Source organism: Palaemon carinicauda, chromosome 5 (assembly GCF_036898095.1).
Source record: "Palaemon carinicauda isolate YSFRI2023 chromosome 5, ASM3689809v2, whole genome shotgun sequence".
Lineage (NCBI taxonomy): Eukaryota > Metazoa > Arthropoda > Malacostraca > Decapoda > Palaemonidae > Palaemon > Palaemon carinicauda.
Window position 1 is genome coordinate 181,727,899 of NC_090729.1, and position 20,000 is coordinate 181,747,898.

The following is a 20,000-nucleotide window of genomic DNA, read 5'->3' on the forward strand; positions in this document are numbered from 1 at the left end:
ATAACCAATTAAACATACATATATACATTTATGTATACATATATATATATATATATATATATATATATATATATATATATATATACACTTCTGTTATAATTACAAAATGTTTGTAGGTATTTGTTTTTATGCACATGCATATAAAGTATATATATACGTATATATATATATATATATATATATATATATATATATATATATATATATAATTTATATATATATATATATATATATATATATATATATATAATTTATATATATATATATAAACATTATATATATATATAATATATACATTGTACATGCATATGCTTATAAATAAATACTTACAAACATTAGTATAGATATAACATATATTTATATATTAGTTATATATACATATATAGAGAGAGTGTGAGTTATCTTCCTAAAACCTAAAAGGACGATGTATTTTAAAATTGCAGCCCATGGAGAGTTAAAAAATCCAGTTGAAAACTTATATCTGAGCAACGGATTGGACAGAGGTGACTGGGGTCCCACCGATCTCTGCATCCAGAACTCCTGGGCATCAACATTTGAAGTAAAGGTAAGCCCTTAGGAAAAGCCCTTACCTAAATAATAATATTATCGCTATCATTATACTCATTAGTCTTATTATTGACTTGGTACAATTGGATACAGGAGTCCATGACACACCTTACTTCACAGCGAGTAATCAAACAGATTGTGTAGGGTGAGAACTCGCCGCTCAGTGTGTGCACTTCTTCAGAGTGAGGTGTACCAGGGATTCTTGTGTCCAGCTGTACATAAAATGACCCATGATACAGGCAATGCGCTTAATACTGTGGAAGAGATGAAAGTTGTATAGTCAATTGGATTTTGATTCAACAAGCCAAACGAGTACTTGAAGTTATAGAAAATGTTGAATAATATTAGCTTAAAACCAGAGTAAGAAGTCAACCCTCGTTAAAAAACATGAGGTAAAATGGATTGTCAACTTTCCTCTTGAACCCATGTCTTTGAAAAAGTTCTTAAATAATAATAGAATAACAGGGGAAGCATATCTTAAAGTTGTTCTAAAAGTAAAGTATATTAACAGCTGAAGCATTTTTCAAAGTTTTAAAATAAAAGAATAACAACTGATGCATTATTTAAAGTTCTAGAATAAAAGTAGAACAACAGCTAAAGCTTTTTTAAAACTCTAAAATAAAAGATAGAATAACAGCTGAAGAATCTTTAAAGCTCTAAAATAAAAGATAGAATAACAGCTGAATTAGTTTTTAAAAGTTCTAAAACAAAGATAGAAATACAGCTAAAGCCGTTTTTAAAAGTTATAAAACAAAGACAGAATAACAGCTGAATAAGTTTTTAAAAGTTCTAAAACAAAGATAGAATAACAGCTGGAGCAGTTTCTAAAAGTTCTAAAACAAAGATAGAATAACAGCTGAAGCAGTTTTTAAAAGTTCTAAAACAAAGATAGAATAACAGCTGAAGCAGTTTTTAAAAGTTCTAAAACAAAGATAGAATAACAGCTGAAGCATTACTTAAAAGTTCTAAAACGAAAGTAGAATAAAAATTGAAACATTTTTGAAAAGTAACAGATTACCGATGACCCCCAAAGGAAATCAAGGGTCTTGGATTGCCACGTATAAAAAAAAAAAAAAAAAAAAAAAAAAAAAAAAAAAAAAAAAAAAAAAAAAAAATATCACTCTTTTTCACGGTCTCTTGAATAATTTCTCTGTTTAGTATTCCAAAGAGGGACACATTGACAACACCGGGGTAAATGCTGTCAGACTCTACTGCCAGGATAAGGATGGAGCGCTGACAGGAACTGTTACCAGCGGAGAGGGCTCCTACGGAGAGTGGGAAGGTACTGTATTATTATTATTATTATTATTATTATTATTATTATTATTATTATTATTATTATTATTGATATTAATAATTATCATTATTGTTATTATTAATAATAGTAAATTACTATTATTATGATGATGATGATGATTATTAATTATTAATTATCATCATCATCATCATCATTATTATTATTATTATTATTATTATTATTATTATCATTATCATTAGCCAAGATACAACCCTTTATGAAAAAGAAGGATGCTATAAGCCCAAGAGGTCCAACAGGGAAAAATAGCCCAGTGAGGAAAGGAAACAAGGAAATGAATAAACTACAAGAGGAGTAGTGAAAAACAAAAATAAAAAATTTTGAGAACAGTAAAACATCAAAATAGATTTTTCAGACATAAACTTCAAAAAGGTTATTTAGTGTGGGTCTACACAAGTAGGTTAAATGAATATTGAAAGGGATTCAACTTCAAGGAAGAGGCTCAGAAGAGACTTAATATTAAGGTAAGACTTCTGAATAGATTTGATAGCGATATAACCTTCAAAGGGACTTGATACGAAAGGATTTAACGCCACGTTAAAATTTCAGAAGACATATAGCAGTAAGGAAAAATATTAATTTCACTTGGCACGAAGGTTGTCTGAAAAGACTTGGGAGTAAAACTAAATTAGAAATTACTGCGAGACAAAGTCCAGACAAGGACGGATCAAGATGAAAGACTAAAAATAGGTATTTGATAATAGGATATTCTGAAAGGTAGACTTAGCCTTTTCAAAGACTGGAGTCCAATTGCAAAGTAGTGTATATATATTGCTTAGAATAAACATCAACTAATGCCATTACTAGAAGTTGTATATGCATTCACTCTTGTGAAGCAAGAAAACAAATTAGAATAAAAATAAAATAAAGCCATAAGTTCATATCATAAGGTACCCTTTTCTAAAAAGGTTATCTTTTTTGAAGCCGTACATTAAGGATAGAACCCTTCTCACAGAAACCTAAATCGAACATTTAAAAAGAAAAAATAAGTCCAATTAGGATTGAGATTTATATCAATAATGAATGTTGTAACATCTAAATAATAACAACCATACTATTTACTCTAACTGCTGAATAATAACAACCATACTATTTACTCCAACTTCTGAGTAATAAAAGCCATACTATTTACTCAGTTAGGTTAGGTTAGCTTAGGTTAGGGTAGGCTAGGTTGGTTACCTTAGATTAGAACTTCTGAATAATAATAACCACACTATTTACTCTAACTTCTGATAATAGCAACCATACCATTTACTCTGTTAGGTTAAGTTAGGTTAGGTTGGTTAGGTTAGGTTAGGTTGGTTAGATTACGTTAGAACTTCTGAATGATATCAACCATCCAATTTACTCTATTAGGTAAGGTTAGGTTAGGTTAGAACTTCTTAATAATAACACCCATACCATTTGCTCTGTCAGGTTAGGATAGGTTAGAACTTCTGAATAATAACAACCATACTATCTATTCTAACTTCTGAATAATAACAACCATACTATCTATTCTAACTTCTGAATATTAACAACCATACCATTAACTCTAATAGGTTAGGTTAGGTTGGTTAGGTTAGGTTCAGCTAGAACTTCTAAATAACAACACCCTATTTAGTATCATACTATTTCCTAAAGCCAGATCCGATCAAACAAGCTTATCAATTGTATCCTTCTTCGTCGTCAGGGATTCGCGCCTGCAAATCTGGTCAGTACATGGTGGGCATGAGAGCCGATGTTATGCCTTACCAAGGGACCTTCGGTGACGACGAAGGGATTGTCAATCTCGAGATGAGGTGCAGCGACGGAACTGTTCTTAACGGCCGATTCACTTCAGAAGAAGCGAAAGCCCAAGAGCGATCGGAAAATGTAAGCAATATATATATATATATATATATATATATATATATATATATATATATATATATATATATATATATATACACAGACATATGTATGTATATATATGTATATATGATATAACAATATAACAATATATATATATATATATGATAACAACATATAGATATATACATAGATATATATATATATATATATATATATATGATAACAACATATAGATATATACATATATAGATATATATACTGTACAGTATATATATATATATATATATATATATATATGCATATATATAAATATATATATATATATATATATATATATATATAGATGTATGTATATATATGTATATATGATCTAACAATATATATATACATATACATATATATATAAATATATACTTATATAAATATATATATATATATATATATATATATATATATATATATAAATATACACTTATATATATGCATATATAGATATATATACATATACATTATATATATATATAAATATATATCTATATATCATATATATGAATATATATATATATATATATATATATATATATATACATATATATATATATATTTATACATATATATATACATATACATATATATATATATATATATATATATATATATATATATATATATATATATATATACATATATACATACAAATATACAGATGCAAAAAATATATATGGTAGTTTTGGTACTAATTCTCGGCCCGAGTCATTCAAATTCCCAAATATCAAGCCTCACATACTCAATAATATCACTTCAACTTTACCCTGAGAACAAATTACACCCAAAGGGAATTATACATAAACGCATCTACCCCAGCCAAGATTAGACATCAGTTTGTTTATGAATAATATTGGATGAAATAGAATTTTCTTTCAGCCAGTCTCTAAACTGGACTTCTCCTTCAAACTAAACTACTTTTTAGTAAAAAAAAATAAATTCTTTTACGTCACAGAATCTGGAGGTCGCTCGCGAGAAGGTTGTCATTGACGGTCACGAGATGGAGGCTGTTCATGTAAAGGCTACGATCCAATCGGGTGAGATTATGTTTATTCATTTAAAAAAAAAAGCTTATCATTACTCGTCAGATTTTGTAATTTATATATGTGACAGACCATTGGTATGAGTCTCTGTATGATAGCCTCACATTTAATATATTGTATACAAATATAGGTATGCTTATATGTTGTATAGATATAATCTGTATACATAGATACACTCATTTTCATACATATATACACAATTTATATATACACATACAAACAATATATACATATATATATATATATATATATATATATATATATATATATATATATATATACTGTATATATAAGTATATATAGTATAAAAAAATGTATATAAATTATATATATATATATACATATAAAGTATATTTATAAAATACATATATATACATATATATATGTATATATAAATAAATATATATATATATATAAATATATATATACTGTATGTATATATATATATATATATATATATATATATATGCATTCATATATATAATACATATACATATATGGGGGTATATCTATATATATTCGAAATAACTACATGTACAGATTCATATCATATCAAGACACAAAAATCTACAGTCTAATCTTCTATGTCATAAAAACCCACTTAAAATTTCCCCACAGATAAATCCGGAGCGTACGGTCTCTGGGCCTCTTGTACAGGAACTAACAGAATATGTGGAATACAAACACAGGTCGAAGCCGAGACGACATTCACTGATGATGCTGGCATGTGTGACCTTATTATGTTTTGTTGTGCAGTTTAAAGATATTGAAAAAATTACTTCCATTTTCATGACGAGGTATAGTTATTTGGGAAGATGTGATTGAATTTTCTATCAATTATTTTCATTGTGAGATATAGATTTTTTGGGGGAGGATATGATATTTTGATTAAATTTTGATACTTTAAAAAAATTAAAATTTCATGACGAGGTATAGTTATTTGGGAAGATGTGATTGAATTTTCTATCAATTATTTGCATTGTGAGATATAGATTTATTCGGGAGGATATAATATTTTGATTAAATTTTGATACTTTAAAAAAATTTAAATTTCATGATGGCCTTCTAGTTTAAAACAGATAGAAGAGAACTTAGTTTTTTTTTCTACGTTACTTTAATATCAAAAGAATATCTATTGTTAAAAGAATAGCCCTTTGATGGTGTAGTTTTCTAGAAGATCTGAAATTACCTAACCTTTTGACGCATTTATTTTAGAGAAATAAAGGTTTTATTCTTTTACTGCAATTCTGATATCTAGAAACCATAAATCTTCATGAGGGTAAATGATTTTATCAACAACGCAAGAAGTATTGTAGAAAGGCATATCAATTGATAGAATTGAAATAAAAGAGTGTGTGACCCCTTTTTTATTTTTAATTCCTTTTAGTATTACTCATATAATTTTCGTATTTAAACATATTTGAATATAATGCTGAATAGACTTCGATTACTATATTCAGTCAAACGTCAGTTTATAATAATCAGGCAATCAATAAGATGTTCGTTTTCGAATAGAACAAATTGATATATTTCTTCAATATACGTTGCCGAAGCCATTTCTCTCTCTCTCTCTCTCTCTCTCTCTCTCTCTCTATATATATATATATATATATATATATATATATATATATATATATATATATACATATATATATATATATATATATATATATATATATATATATATATATATATATAATAGCTTGCAAACAACAACATGCAGTGAGACATACATATCATTATGGATTTTGTAGAAAAATAAAAAATAAAAAACCCTGGAGGCATATTATATGTTACAGAATACTTTAAAAAAGCCCTATTACCTCAGAGTTGAAGAATAACTTAAACTTTTCTAACATATTGGCCTATACAATAAGCTCAAGAAGTCACTTCAGTTTAAATTTACCAAATAAATGCAAAGGAATACAATCACAGAGTCCCATTAGCTTGGATTTGCTAAATAAATTCAACAGTTTTGCAACAATGGCTATTTTATTAGATATATAAGCGTCAAGAACGTAGTGCTAAAATCCTCCTAACAAATATAAACAACTGATTTGATAGAGGAGCGTGTCGAAGTATGTATGTATACATACATACATACATACACCATATAAACACACATTTTATATATATGTATATATATATATATATACATATATATATATATATATATATATATATATATATATATATATATATATATATATACAGTAGTGCCTCGGTTTAAGAGTTTGATTTATTTTGGGAACGAACTATCAACCTACAACACTTGTATTCTAGTGTCCCATTATCTTGAATTTTCTAATTTGCTAAATAAATGCAACAGTTTTGCAACAATGGCTATTTTATTAGATATATCAGCGTCAACCACATAGTGCTAAAATCCCCCTTGCAAAAATAAACAACTGATTTGATAACGGAGCGTGTCGAATATTGCATGTTAAAACGGCTCCGGTTAGAATCTGCTTAGGTAGGAAAGGAAAATTACACCGGTGCTCTTAAGTGGCTGAGAGATTTAGTGGAGTGACTTTCCACATAATCTGAGATTAGGCAAAGGATCTCAAGTTTACACTAGCCTTGTATTCGCCCTGTTCGGTTGGCTACTCAACGACCTACCTGATTTGACAATATTCTGCTTTGCGTCTCCATCAGGCAATCTTCTCCCCTTATTTACGCATTTGCGAACATTATAAAATATGTATGTATGTGGGTGTGTGTGTATATATATATATATATATATATATATATATATATATATATATATATATACATATATATATATATATCTATATATATATATATATAGTATATATATATATATATATATATATATATATATAGTATATATATATATAGATATATATATATATATATATATATATATATATATATGACTATATACATATATATATATATATATATATATATATTTATATATATACATATATATATATACATATATATATATATATATATATATATATATATATATATATAGTATATATATATATATAGATATATATATATATATATATATATATATATATATATGACTATATACATATATATATATATATATATATATATATATTTATATATATACATATATATATATATACATATATATATATATATATATATATATATATATACACATATACGCATATACATATATACACATAAATATATATATATATATATATATATATATATATATATATATATATATATATATATATACATACAGTAGTGCCTCGGTTTAAGAGTTTATTTTGGGAACGAGCTATCAACCTATAACGCTTATATTCTAAAACATTTTTCCCCTCAAGAAATAAATAAATAATTTACTCGATGCATTCTGCAAGTCCATGAATACACTCATTTCTGAAGGTTTGTAATGAAATTTAGTGAACACATTATAAACGCTAACATCAGAAATGAATGCAAATTAATATTTCTCATAAAGAAAAGAAATGGAGGCAATTTAACACGAAATTTGCCCTTGAGGAGGTTCATGGCTGGCGTAAGGGAAACGAGAGAGGAGGAGAAGGAAGGGGAGAAAGAGTGGGTTACTGCATGGAGGGAGAATCTCTCTCTATGAGCAATTCTAGTAAAATATTGAGAGGTCTTTCTCTTGAACAGCATTCACCAGCACTAACTAAATCCTTTACTATAAGCTTTGGACACTTAATCGTCGTTCTTTTACACTCTTTACTTACTTTACTTTAAGGGTAGCTTATCTGGTCCCATACAGCAGGGGATCCCTACTTTCTATAGGACCTCTACATTCCTTTTATGATGTTCGTTTGGGAGCATTAACATTTCACAATGACTATTGTTCTCTTAGTGTTTGATCATCACTGTCAAAACACCCGCAGAATAAGAAAGTCTTACATTAAATTATGACAAGGAACCCGTACAGAGACGAATACTTTCGCCTTTTCTTTAAAATGGCATGAGAGTGGGGTAAAACTCCCATGAACACAGCTTGTGTGGTGTATGGACACCGTATGACTGATTTCATGTTAGTCTCGTTAGTATTTGTTCGCAAATAATGTGCATACGTAAGGAAATTTCGGCTTGCAGACCAGTACAATGCTCGTATACAGATTTGCTTTTATTCAAAGTTACTCATAAACTGAGGTACTACTGTATGTAAACATACAGTATATATACTGTATATATACATAACTAAATAAATAAATATATATATATATATATATATATATATATAGATAGATAGATAGATAGATATATATAGATATATAGAAATATATATACCATATATATACACAGAAATATACATACTATATATATATATATATATATATATATATATATATATATATATATATAGATCGATATATATATATATAGATATATAGATATAAATAGATATATAGATATATATACATGTGTGTATATATAGTATATATATTTCGACCTCATACTGGGATCGAACCCTAGTCTCTTCAAATGAAAGGCTAGGGCACTATCAATCATGTCACCAGAGGCTCTAAAACAAGTTGGAACCTCTGTGCTAACGGCATTTCTGGATTTACCTGGCGAAACCACAGTCCTTCTTTCAAAGCAGCGAGTTTTGCCTAACTTTGGAACCCACCAGGTGAATGTGGTCTCACCAGGTAAATCCTGAAATGCAGTTAGCACTTATGTTCCGACTTCTTTTAGAGCCTCTGGTAGCTTAGTGTGATTGATAGCGACCTTGTTCATTTGAAGATACTAGGGTTCGATCCTAGTATGAGGTAGAAATCTAATTCTATTTAAGCCGATATTGTGTTTATTTTCATCCATATACATATACTTACATACATACATGCATATATATATGTGTATATATATACATATATATACATATACATTATATATATATATATATATATATATATATATATATATATATATATATATGTATATATGTATATATATATATATAAATATATATATATATATATATATATATATATATATATATATATATATATATATATATATATATATATATATAAATAAAAGTATTCGATGCATGCGGAAACTAAAATAGTTTGAGATCGTCTCATTCATAGTTGTATTACATAATATGCAGAATCCATTTTTTGTCTGCCTGTAAAAATATTTTATGCAGTGATTGTTTGTTATATGAACTGGTCACTGATATAAAAAAAAAAATTCAAAATCATTGAATGGTTATAGATAATTAGTGATGCAATTCTAAAACCGCATTATGAAACGATAATTTATACCTAATTTTGGAAATAGAAATGAATGTCCCTTAGCCGATTCTAAACCATTTTTTTTAATATGATAAAAGTAACTGAAGTATATAAATATACTCGCACTTTGAAACTCAACTATTTTTTTGTTTTTTCGTTTTTTCGTGTTTTCTAGTGATTTTGGGAAAATCACAAATCCTTCTACACATACTGCTGAGCGTTATTTTCCTGATATTGCTTAAAACCAAAAATTATCTAAAAAAAAAAAAAAAAACGATCACAGTTCAATAAACTGGAAACTTACTGATCGTATGCAACAGAATACTTTCCGTCAGTATATTGACCAGATTAAAAGACATAAATACATACATTTTATTACACACACACACACACACACACACACATATATATATATATATATATATATATATATATATATATATATTATATATATAAATATATATATACATTATATATATATATATATATATATATATATATATATTATATATCTATATATATACATTATATATACATATATATATATATATATATATATATATATATATATATATATATATATAATATATATATATATATATATATATATATATATATATATATATATATATATACGCACACACACACACACACACACACACACATATATATATATATATATATATATATATATATATATATACATATATATATATATATATTCATATATATATATATATATATATATATATATATATATTCATATATACATACATTATATATATATATATATTTCCCAAAAGGGTATCATTTCTTCCTATTGAGCTGTTTATGTGCTTCGATCTAAAAAGCGAAAAAAAAAAATTCTGATTTCAGACATTTTGTCACCGGGGTTTCAGCCAAGACTTTCTATTTTGTGAAGGAAGAAAAAAGGTCAGGGTTAATTTAGATAAGAGCCTAGATTACTTTGAGTCATCTCAGTTCGGGATGATGAGTAGGAAAGTTAAGTTTGAATAAGACCAACTAGAGAAACCGTAAATGAAATGGGGAAGGATTCTTCTGCGTTTTGTTACTGGGAATTCTGAGTCCTTTTTTTTCGTCGGTCTTTAGTCTTGTTGGATTGGCCTTTTGAATTACATAAGCCTACGGCATCACAAAAAAAAAGAAAAAAAAAACATTGGTGAATATGTATGATATATGTTTGTGTGGTTAAGTGTTATATTAATTCTTAAATAACTTTGTATGAGTACAAATAAATAATTGAGCTTGAAACAGGTCAGCGAATTGAATTACATAACACTTAGGCATCACAAAAAAATGTGTTTGGTTATATTACCCGTTAATAATTTTCTATGAAAACAAACAAATAAATGAACATGAACGCTACGATATAAAAAAAAAGGTTAGCTAATTGAATTACATAACCCTTCGGCATCACAAAAACAAAACCAAAAAACAGCAAATATTTATGATTTATATTTGTGTGGTTATATTTATCTTTAATAATTTTCTATCAATACAAACGAATCATTGAGCGTGAACGTTACAATATCCTAAAAACAGTCAGAAAATACGTATAAATTATGTTTTGGGGGGCTAATATATATATTTAATAATTTTGTTCCAATACAAAGTAACATAAACGTAAATATTCATTCATACCGAAATTCATTCATCGCTTGCCTCGATCACTTGCGATCACTTTTCTTAGGTCCACACCAGGCCTCTTATTCACCATAGAAACGTAGGGAGAGAGATTATGGGTTGTCTGTAGCAGCCACAGCTCTCCCAGACTTTGCAATGACTGTCTGTGAGTCAAAGACTAACCATTCTTTAATGACAAACATAGCCAAGATTTGGGATTCAGGCTTTTCTGGTCTCAATTTTCATTTAAAAAGGTTATTGCCATCAATTAAAAAGAGTAGCTAATTAACACTATCAATTTATGAACTGGATTATTACCAAGATTTTCTTTACCTAGTTCATCGGAAAATCATGATCACATATGTGTGTATGTATGCGTGTGTTTGTATGTTTGTGTTTATGTATTTTTGTATGTATTCTGTGTTTAATTAAATGTAGGTAATACTTGATACACTTCAGTTTACCATAAGTTTATATATAAACGCAAATAATATTGAAAAATTATCTCATCTAATTGGGGCAACTGGGATCTTCAACACAAAGGAGAAAAGAATATATAACTAATTTAATGAGATAATTGGAAAAATATCCCTTAGAGTTCTAAGGCATCTCTTCTAATGGAGTTCTTTTAAGCCCCGAAAATTGTAAGCTTCTGCAAGTTACGTAGGTTAATCTCTAAATAATTAGCGTCAAAGTAAATGGACAAAATAGAAGGAAAAGTTGGATTTTCTTGTATTAATAAAAGGAATACGTAATACGGCTGGCTCGCGCTCTCTCTCTCTCTCTCTCTCTCTCTCTCTCTCTCTCTCTCTCTCTCTCTCTCTCTCTCTCTCTATCATCATCATCATCATCATCATCATCATCATCATCATCATCATTATTATTATTATTATTATTATTATTATTATTAGCTAAGCTACAACTCTAGTTGGAAAAGCAAGATTCTATAAGCCCAAGGGCTCCAACAGGGAAAAATAGCCCAGTGAGGAAAGGAAATAAGGAAATAAATAAACGATCTGAGAAATAATGAACAATTAAAATAAAATATTTTAAAAACAGTAACAACATTAAAACATATTCCATATATAAACTATAATAAGACTTCTGTCAGCCTGTTCAACATGAAAAGATTCGCTGTTTGAACTTCTGAAGTTCTAATTTACCCATCTAACAGTCCCTTTTGAGATGGAAAAAAAAAAACAAACTGAAAGGAAAGTTGAATGAATGAAATATTTTCTGTTATAGCAAAGCATGCCGGTTATATTGAAAAAATATGCGGTTATATTAAAAATATATCTTTATCCCACATATAACTTTACAATGGTATGGTTACTCCCACTTTCAACTTTGTTCAAAATAAAGATAATTAACGATCGCTAGATTTTTTCGATGGTCACAAATCAAGTGTGTACCTGATCACTCAAATGATTTGGAAGCTTACTTTAAAGATTTGGGAAATGCCTTTACTTACTTAAAAGATTTGGGAAGTGCCTTTACTTACTTTAAAGATTTGGGAAGTGCTTTTAATTACTTTAAAGATTTGGGAAGTGCCTTTACTTACTTTAAAGATTTGGGAAGTGCTTTTACCTACTTTAAAGATTTGGGAAGTGCTTTTAATTACTTTAAAGATTTGGGAAGTGCCTTTACTTACTTTAAAGATTTGGGAAGTGCCTTTACTTACTTTAAAGATTAGGGAAGTGCCTTTACTTACTTTAAAGATTTGGGAAGTGCCTTTACTTACTTCAAAGATTTGGCAAGAGCCCTTACTTACTTTAAAGATTTGGGAAGTGCTTTTATTTATATTAAAGATTTGGGAAGTGCCTTTACTTACTTTAAATATTTGGGAAGTGCCTTTACTTACTTTAAAGATTTGGGAAGTGCCATTACTTACTTTAAAGATTTGGGAAGTGCTTTTATTTACTTTAAAGATTTGGGAAGTGCCTTTACTTACTTCAAAGATTTGGGAAGTGCCTTTACTTATTTTAAAGATTTGGGAAGTGCCATTACTTACTTTAATGATTTGGGAAGTGCCTTTACTTACTTCAAAGATTTGGGAAGTGCCTTTACTTATTTTAAAGATTTGGGAAGTGCCTTTACTTACTTTAAAGATTTGGGAAGTGCCTTTACTTACTTCAAAGATTTGGGAAGTGCTTTTACTTATTTTAAAGATTTGGGAAGTGCTTTTATTTATATTAAAGATTTGGGAAGTGCCTTTACTTACTTTAAAGATTTGGGAAGTGCTTTTATTTATATTAAAGATTTGGGAAGTGCCTTTACTTACTTTAAAGATTTGGGAAGTGCCTTTACTTACTTCAAAGATTTGGGAAGTGCCTTTACTTACTTCAAAGATTTGGGAAGTGCCTTTACTTATTTTAAAGATTTGGGAAGTGCTTTTATTTATATTAAAGATTTGGGAAGTGCCTTTACTTACTTTAAAGATTTGGGAAGTGCCTTTACTTACTTCAAAGATTTGGGAAGTGCCTTTACTTATTTTAAAGATTTGGGAAGTGCCTTTACTTACTTTAAAGATTTGGGAAGTGCCTTTACTTACTTTAAAGATTTGGGAAGTGCTTTTAATTACTTTAAAGATTTGGAAAGTGCCATTACTTACTTTAAAGATTTGGGAAGTGCCTTTACTTACTTTAAAGATTTGGGAAGTGCCATTACTTACTTTAAAGATTTGGGAAGTGCCTTTACTTACTTTAAAGATATGGGAAGTACTTTTAATTATTTTAAAGATTTGGGAAGTGCCTTTACTTACTTTACAGATTTGGGAAGTGCCTTTACTTACTTTAAAGATTTGGGAAGTGCTTTTAATTACTTTAAAGATTTGGGAAGCACCTTTACTTACTTTAAAGATTTGGGAAGTGCCTTTACTTACTTTAAAGATTTGGGAAGTGCCTTTACTTACTTTAAAGATTTGGGAAGTGCTTTTAATCACTTTAAAGATTTGGGAAGTGCCTTTACTTACTTTAAAGATTTGGGAAATGTCTTTGCTTACTTTAAAGATTTGAGAAGTGCCTTTACTTACTTTAAAGATTTGGGAAGTGCCTTTACTTACTTTAAAGATTTGGGAGGTGCCTTTACTTACTTTAAAGATTTGGGAAGTGCCTTTACTTACTTTAAAGATTTGGGAAGTGCTTTTAATTACTTTAAAGATTTGGGAAGTGCCTTTACTTACTTTAAAGATTTGGGAAGTGCTTTTAATTACTTTAAAGCTTTGGGAAGTGCCTTTACTTTCTTGAAAGATTTGGGATGTGTCTTTACTTACTTTGAAGATTTGGGAAGTGCTTTTACCTACTTTAAAGATTTGGGAAGTGCTTTTAATTACTTTAAAGATTTGGGAAGTGCCTTTACTTACTTTCAAGATTTGGGAAGTGCTTTTAAATACTGTAAAGATTTGGGAAGTGCCTTTACTTTAAAGATTTGGGAAGTGCTTTTACCTACTTTAAAAATTTGGGAAGTGCTTTTAATTACTTTAAAGATTTGGGAAGTGCCTTTACTTACTTTAAAAGAATTGGGAAGTGCCTTTACTTACTTTAAAGATTTGGGAAGTGCTTTTAATTACTTTAAAGATTTGGGAAGCACCTTTACTTACTTTAAAGATTTGGGAAGTGCCTTTACTTACTTTAAAGATTTGGGAAGTGCCTTTACTTACTTTAAAGATTTGGGAAGTGCTTTTAATCACTTTAAAGATTTGGGAAGTGCCTTTACTTACTTTAAAGATTTGGGAAATGTCTTTGCTTACTTTAAAGATTTGAGAAGTGCCTTTACTTACTTTAAAGATTTGGGAAGTGCCTTTACTTACTTTAAAGATTTGGGAGGTGCCTTTACTTACTTTAAAGATTTGGGAAGTGCCTTTACTTACTTTAAAGATTTGGGAAGTGCTTTTAATTACTTTAAAGATTTGGGAAGTGCCTTTACTTACTTTAAAGATTTGGGAAGTGCTTTTAATTACTTTAAAGCTTTGGGAAGTGCCTTTACTTTCTTGAAAGATTTGGGATGTGTCTTTACTTACTTTGAAGATTTGGGAAGTGCTTTTACCTACTTTAAAGATTTGGGAAGTGCTTTTAATTACTTTAAAGATTTGGGAAGTGCCTTTACTTACTTTCAAGATTTGGGAAGTGCTTTTAAATACTGTAAAGATTTGGGAAGTGCCTTTACTTTAAAGATTTGGGAAGTGCTTTTACCTACTTTAAAAATTTGGGAAGTGCTTTTAATTACTTTAAAGATTTGGGAAGTGCCTTTACTTACTTTAAAAGAATTGGGAAGTGCCTTTACTTACTTTAAAGATTTGGGAAGTCCTTTTACTTACTTAAGATTTGGGAAGTGCCTTTACTTTAAATATTTGGGAAGTGCTTTTACCTACTTTAAAGATTTGGGAAGTGCCTTTACTTACTTTAAAGATTTGGGAAGTGCCTTTACTTACTTTAAATGTTTGGGAAGTGCCTTTACTGGGATGAAGGGACACATCTTTGAGCTGAGCGCTTAAAAGTACAAGGACTGCTCTATGGGCTGAGCAAGAACTGTACTCTCTTGGAGTGCCTGTTACTCAGGTAAATTGACATCTCTTGGGAGGTTTTTACATTTTGTGAAAAAGGCCCCATCCCCCAACCCCAGTCCGTGGAAAAGCTCCTGACCAGGACCCACATAGCTCCTAGCAACCTACTAAACAGAACGGACACAGCATAGACATTCAAGTAACCATTGAGACGGCAGTGAAGTAACGCTCACCCTGTACTGCACTATCCAAGCCCCGTCCCAACGGGTTAAATCACCTGAAATCTTCGCGCTGGGAAATTTCGTATTCTATAGAGTATTCCCAAGACATTGCCTAAGAATAGTGGACTTAATTTCGTTTCCTGTTTAAAAAAGAAAGGAGCTTTCTGTGCCTACGAATTCATTTGCTTACCTTAAATTGCTCAATCTAATTAAGACTATTTTCTTAAATTTTTTTTAAGGAAGATTAGGATAAACAGTGTCTAGAGAAACGAATTATATCCAATTTAAAATGTAATTATGTTAAAAAAAAAATCTAAGTGAGCTAAGGAAGAGTTAGTTTGGGGAAGCCTATAGGTCTACCTGCCGAGTCATTGACAGCCATTGCCTGGCCCTCCACGGTCCTATCTTGGATGAAGAGGGGACTTGGGCGCTGATCATATGTATATATATATATATATATATATATATATATATATATATATATATATATATATATGGTCAGTCTCTAGGGCATTGTCCTGCTATGGCATTGTCACTATCCCTTGCCTATGCCATTCATGAGCGGCCTTTAAACCTCTCTGTAACATTATTTCAAAGAAATGACTGGGTATGACATCTCTCGTTAGACTATATCGTGACATTTACTATAATGTGTATTAATAGCTAAAATTTTATAAAGTCTGTTTTCCATTCCAAATCATGGATGTATGAGAAAAGTAAAACGAATGTTATATTTTGGAGATTACGAAAGTAAAATAATCTACTTGGAGACGAATAAAAAATACATACATTAAAGATGCTGTAAGTTTGGGGGTTCACAACACTTCAAAGAAATAGTTGGATAATTGGAGAAAAAACTTTCTGATAAAATACACAACATATATCACGTTCAATATCAACAATAAAAATGCAGAACGGAAGGAAAAGAGTTCGGAAAAAGGCAAGATAAAACAGTTTAGCAAAGTTATACCAGATTAAATGTTAGACCAATATCTACCAATGTAAACTACGTTTTTAAGGCCGCTGATGAATGACAGAGACAAGGGACAGTGACATTGCCCTAGATACTGACCATATATTCATATGATCAGTGCCCAAGCCCCCTCTCCACCCAAGTCAAGACCAGGGAGGGACAGGCACTGGCTCCTGGTGCCTCAGCAGTTAGAACTATAGGCTCTTCCCAAACTCCGCATCCCTAGCTCACAAGGATGATGAGGTTGCAACTACCAAAAGAACTAACGAGTTTGAGCCGGATTCGAACCCCGGTCCAGTTGCCTGCCTCGCTGGCGGGTTTTCAATAGGCCACCACATGTGAACGGACTTATCCTACCAGCAGAGATGACTTGATGTTTGTAAAATAAAGTGTATCTAAATAAATTAAAAAATACACTTTTTTACACTCTACATGATACACAACCTTACAGAGTATCATACACATGTCCGGAATAAATCACGAAAACCATTATAATTACGTACGAGTTCATAATGAGCAGAACGAAGATAACTGATGGTTTCATTCTTTGTCGGTAACATCGCGCCCGAATACGAAAAATATCCATAAATTAAGACGAAAAAGAAACGAGAAAAATGAATACACCTGTCAGAGGAAACAAGAAAGAGATTTGGTAAATCACGTCGGAAAAGGATTTGATCAGATATCATCGGCTGTAATTCAAATCATGAGAGGATTATTGTATTAGGCTTCTGTCCAAAAAATGGAACAGGACTTTCAATATTGAAAAAAAAAGAACTGCAAATAGGACGGTATTATCTCCCCTGTATAATAAAGAACGAGTGTCTGGCTATATATATATATATATATATATATATATATATATATATATATATATATATATATATATATATATATATATATATGCATATATACATATATATGCACATATACATATATATACATATATATATATATATATATATATATATATATATATATATACATATATACATTCATATGATATATATATATATATATATATATATATATATATATATATATATATATATATAGTATATACATATATACACATAAATATACATACATATATATATATAAATATATATATATATATATATATATATATATATATATATATATATATATAACTATAACCAGAATTACTAATAACAATTATAACAAAATTATAGATTTATAAAAGTCATTATCTTCCTTTTCCCTCTCATTCGTAAAATAATAAGCCCGTAGGGATCGGAGAGGTGTCATGAGGCGAGTGGTCCATTGTCTTGGTTAATGCAATTAAGGGATTAATGATGGGAGAAGAACCATTAACTGGGTGTCGGATTTCCCCTTTACTGCTTCTCTGATCGTACAAGGATATTTTGGGGGAACCAAATGATCCTAGGGGAGGGGGGGGGGGGAGGGTTATCTTTGTTAAAGTTTTTTATAGTTTAGGAAATATTCTTATGTTGTTACTGTTCTTAAGATATTTTATTTTTCCCTTTTTAGTTTCCTCACTGGGCTATTTTCCATGATGGAGCCCCTGGGTTTATAGCATCCTGCTTCTCCAACTAGGGTTGTAGCTTGGCTAGTAATAATAATAATAATAATAATAATAATAATAATAATAATAATAATGGGCTTATAGCACCTTGCTTTTCCAACTAAGGTTGTAGCTTAGCTAGTAATAGTAATAGTAATAACAAGAACAACGATAATAATAATAATAATAATAATAATAATAATAATAATAATAATAATAATAATAATAACAATAATAATTTAAAGTTTGAACGAAGATCCATCAGAATCAAACACACGCAAAGCGAAATTATAACTATTCGGAGGGTGGAGCGCGGAAGCAGGGTTTAAACTTTCAAGGTAATTACCTTAGTTTGAGGTCATTTTCATGGTTTCAGGGCAATTCTAAGGTAATTTCGGTTTTAATAACTTAAAATCTAAGGAAATTGGTAAAAGTTTTAAGGTAATCTAAGGTAAAAAGCAACAGCATTCAGGCAATGGCCACATGGCACATACTCGAGTGTAAATCCTGCACGGTGGAAGGTTCCATGCTTCAGAGGTGGAAATCAACGAAGTAAAAAAAAAAAAGTGAAAATTCTTTATTCTTGACCCATTTAATAGATAATTGATAATTTATAACTGATAATGATAAGGCTAAGAGAAGATGGAACTAAGAAGAATCTTGAAACTATTGATTGGATGACCTTAACATATTAAATGACACTCTAAGAGGTTTAAAGGCCACTCATTAATGGCAGAGACAAGGGACAGTGTATATATACAGACCTATATATATATATATATATATATATATATATATATATATATATATATATATATATATATATCTGTGTGTGTGTGTGTGTGACAACAGCCTAAGCCCCTCTCCACCTAAGCTAGGACCAGGGAGGGTCAGGATATGGCTGCTGATGACTCCCCCATACACCGGCCCCATCCTTTGCTCACAAGAATGGTGAGTTTGCAGACGCTACAAGAAACTATCGCGCTTGAGCAGGACTCGAATCCCAGTCCAGCAGATCCCCAGGTAGGAACGTTTCCAATAGGTAACCAGAAACATACTAATGGTCTATTGGAATTGA

At 29.3% G+C, this 20,000-nt stretch overlaps 1 protein-coding gene across 1 annotated transcript in view; it reads left to right on the forward strand.

The window, feature by feature from the left end:
- The window catches only part of LOC137641662 (vitelline membrane outer layer protein 1 homolog), a 7,058-nt gene extending 893 nt beyond the window's left edge, over positions 1-6,165 (forward strand). The window contains exons 2-6 of the mRNA XM_068374427.1: positions 444-565; positions 1,726-1,849; positions 3,555-3,736; positions 4,716-4,797; positions 5,422-6,165. Of these exons, the coding sequence (XP_068230528.1) occupies positions 444-565; positions 1,726-1,849; positions 3,555-3,736; positions 4,716-4,797; positions 5,422-5,564 (653 nt within the window). The 3' untranslated portion in view covers positions 5,565-6,165. The remainder of the gene's footprint in view (positions 1-443; positions 566-1,725; positions 1,850-3,554; positions 3,737-4,715; positions 4,798-5,421) is intronic.
- Positions 6,166-20,000: the final 13,835 nt, after the last annotated feature.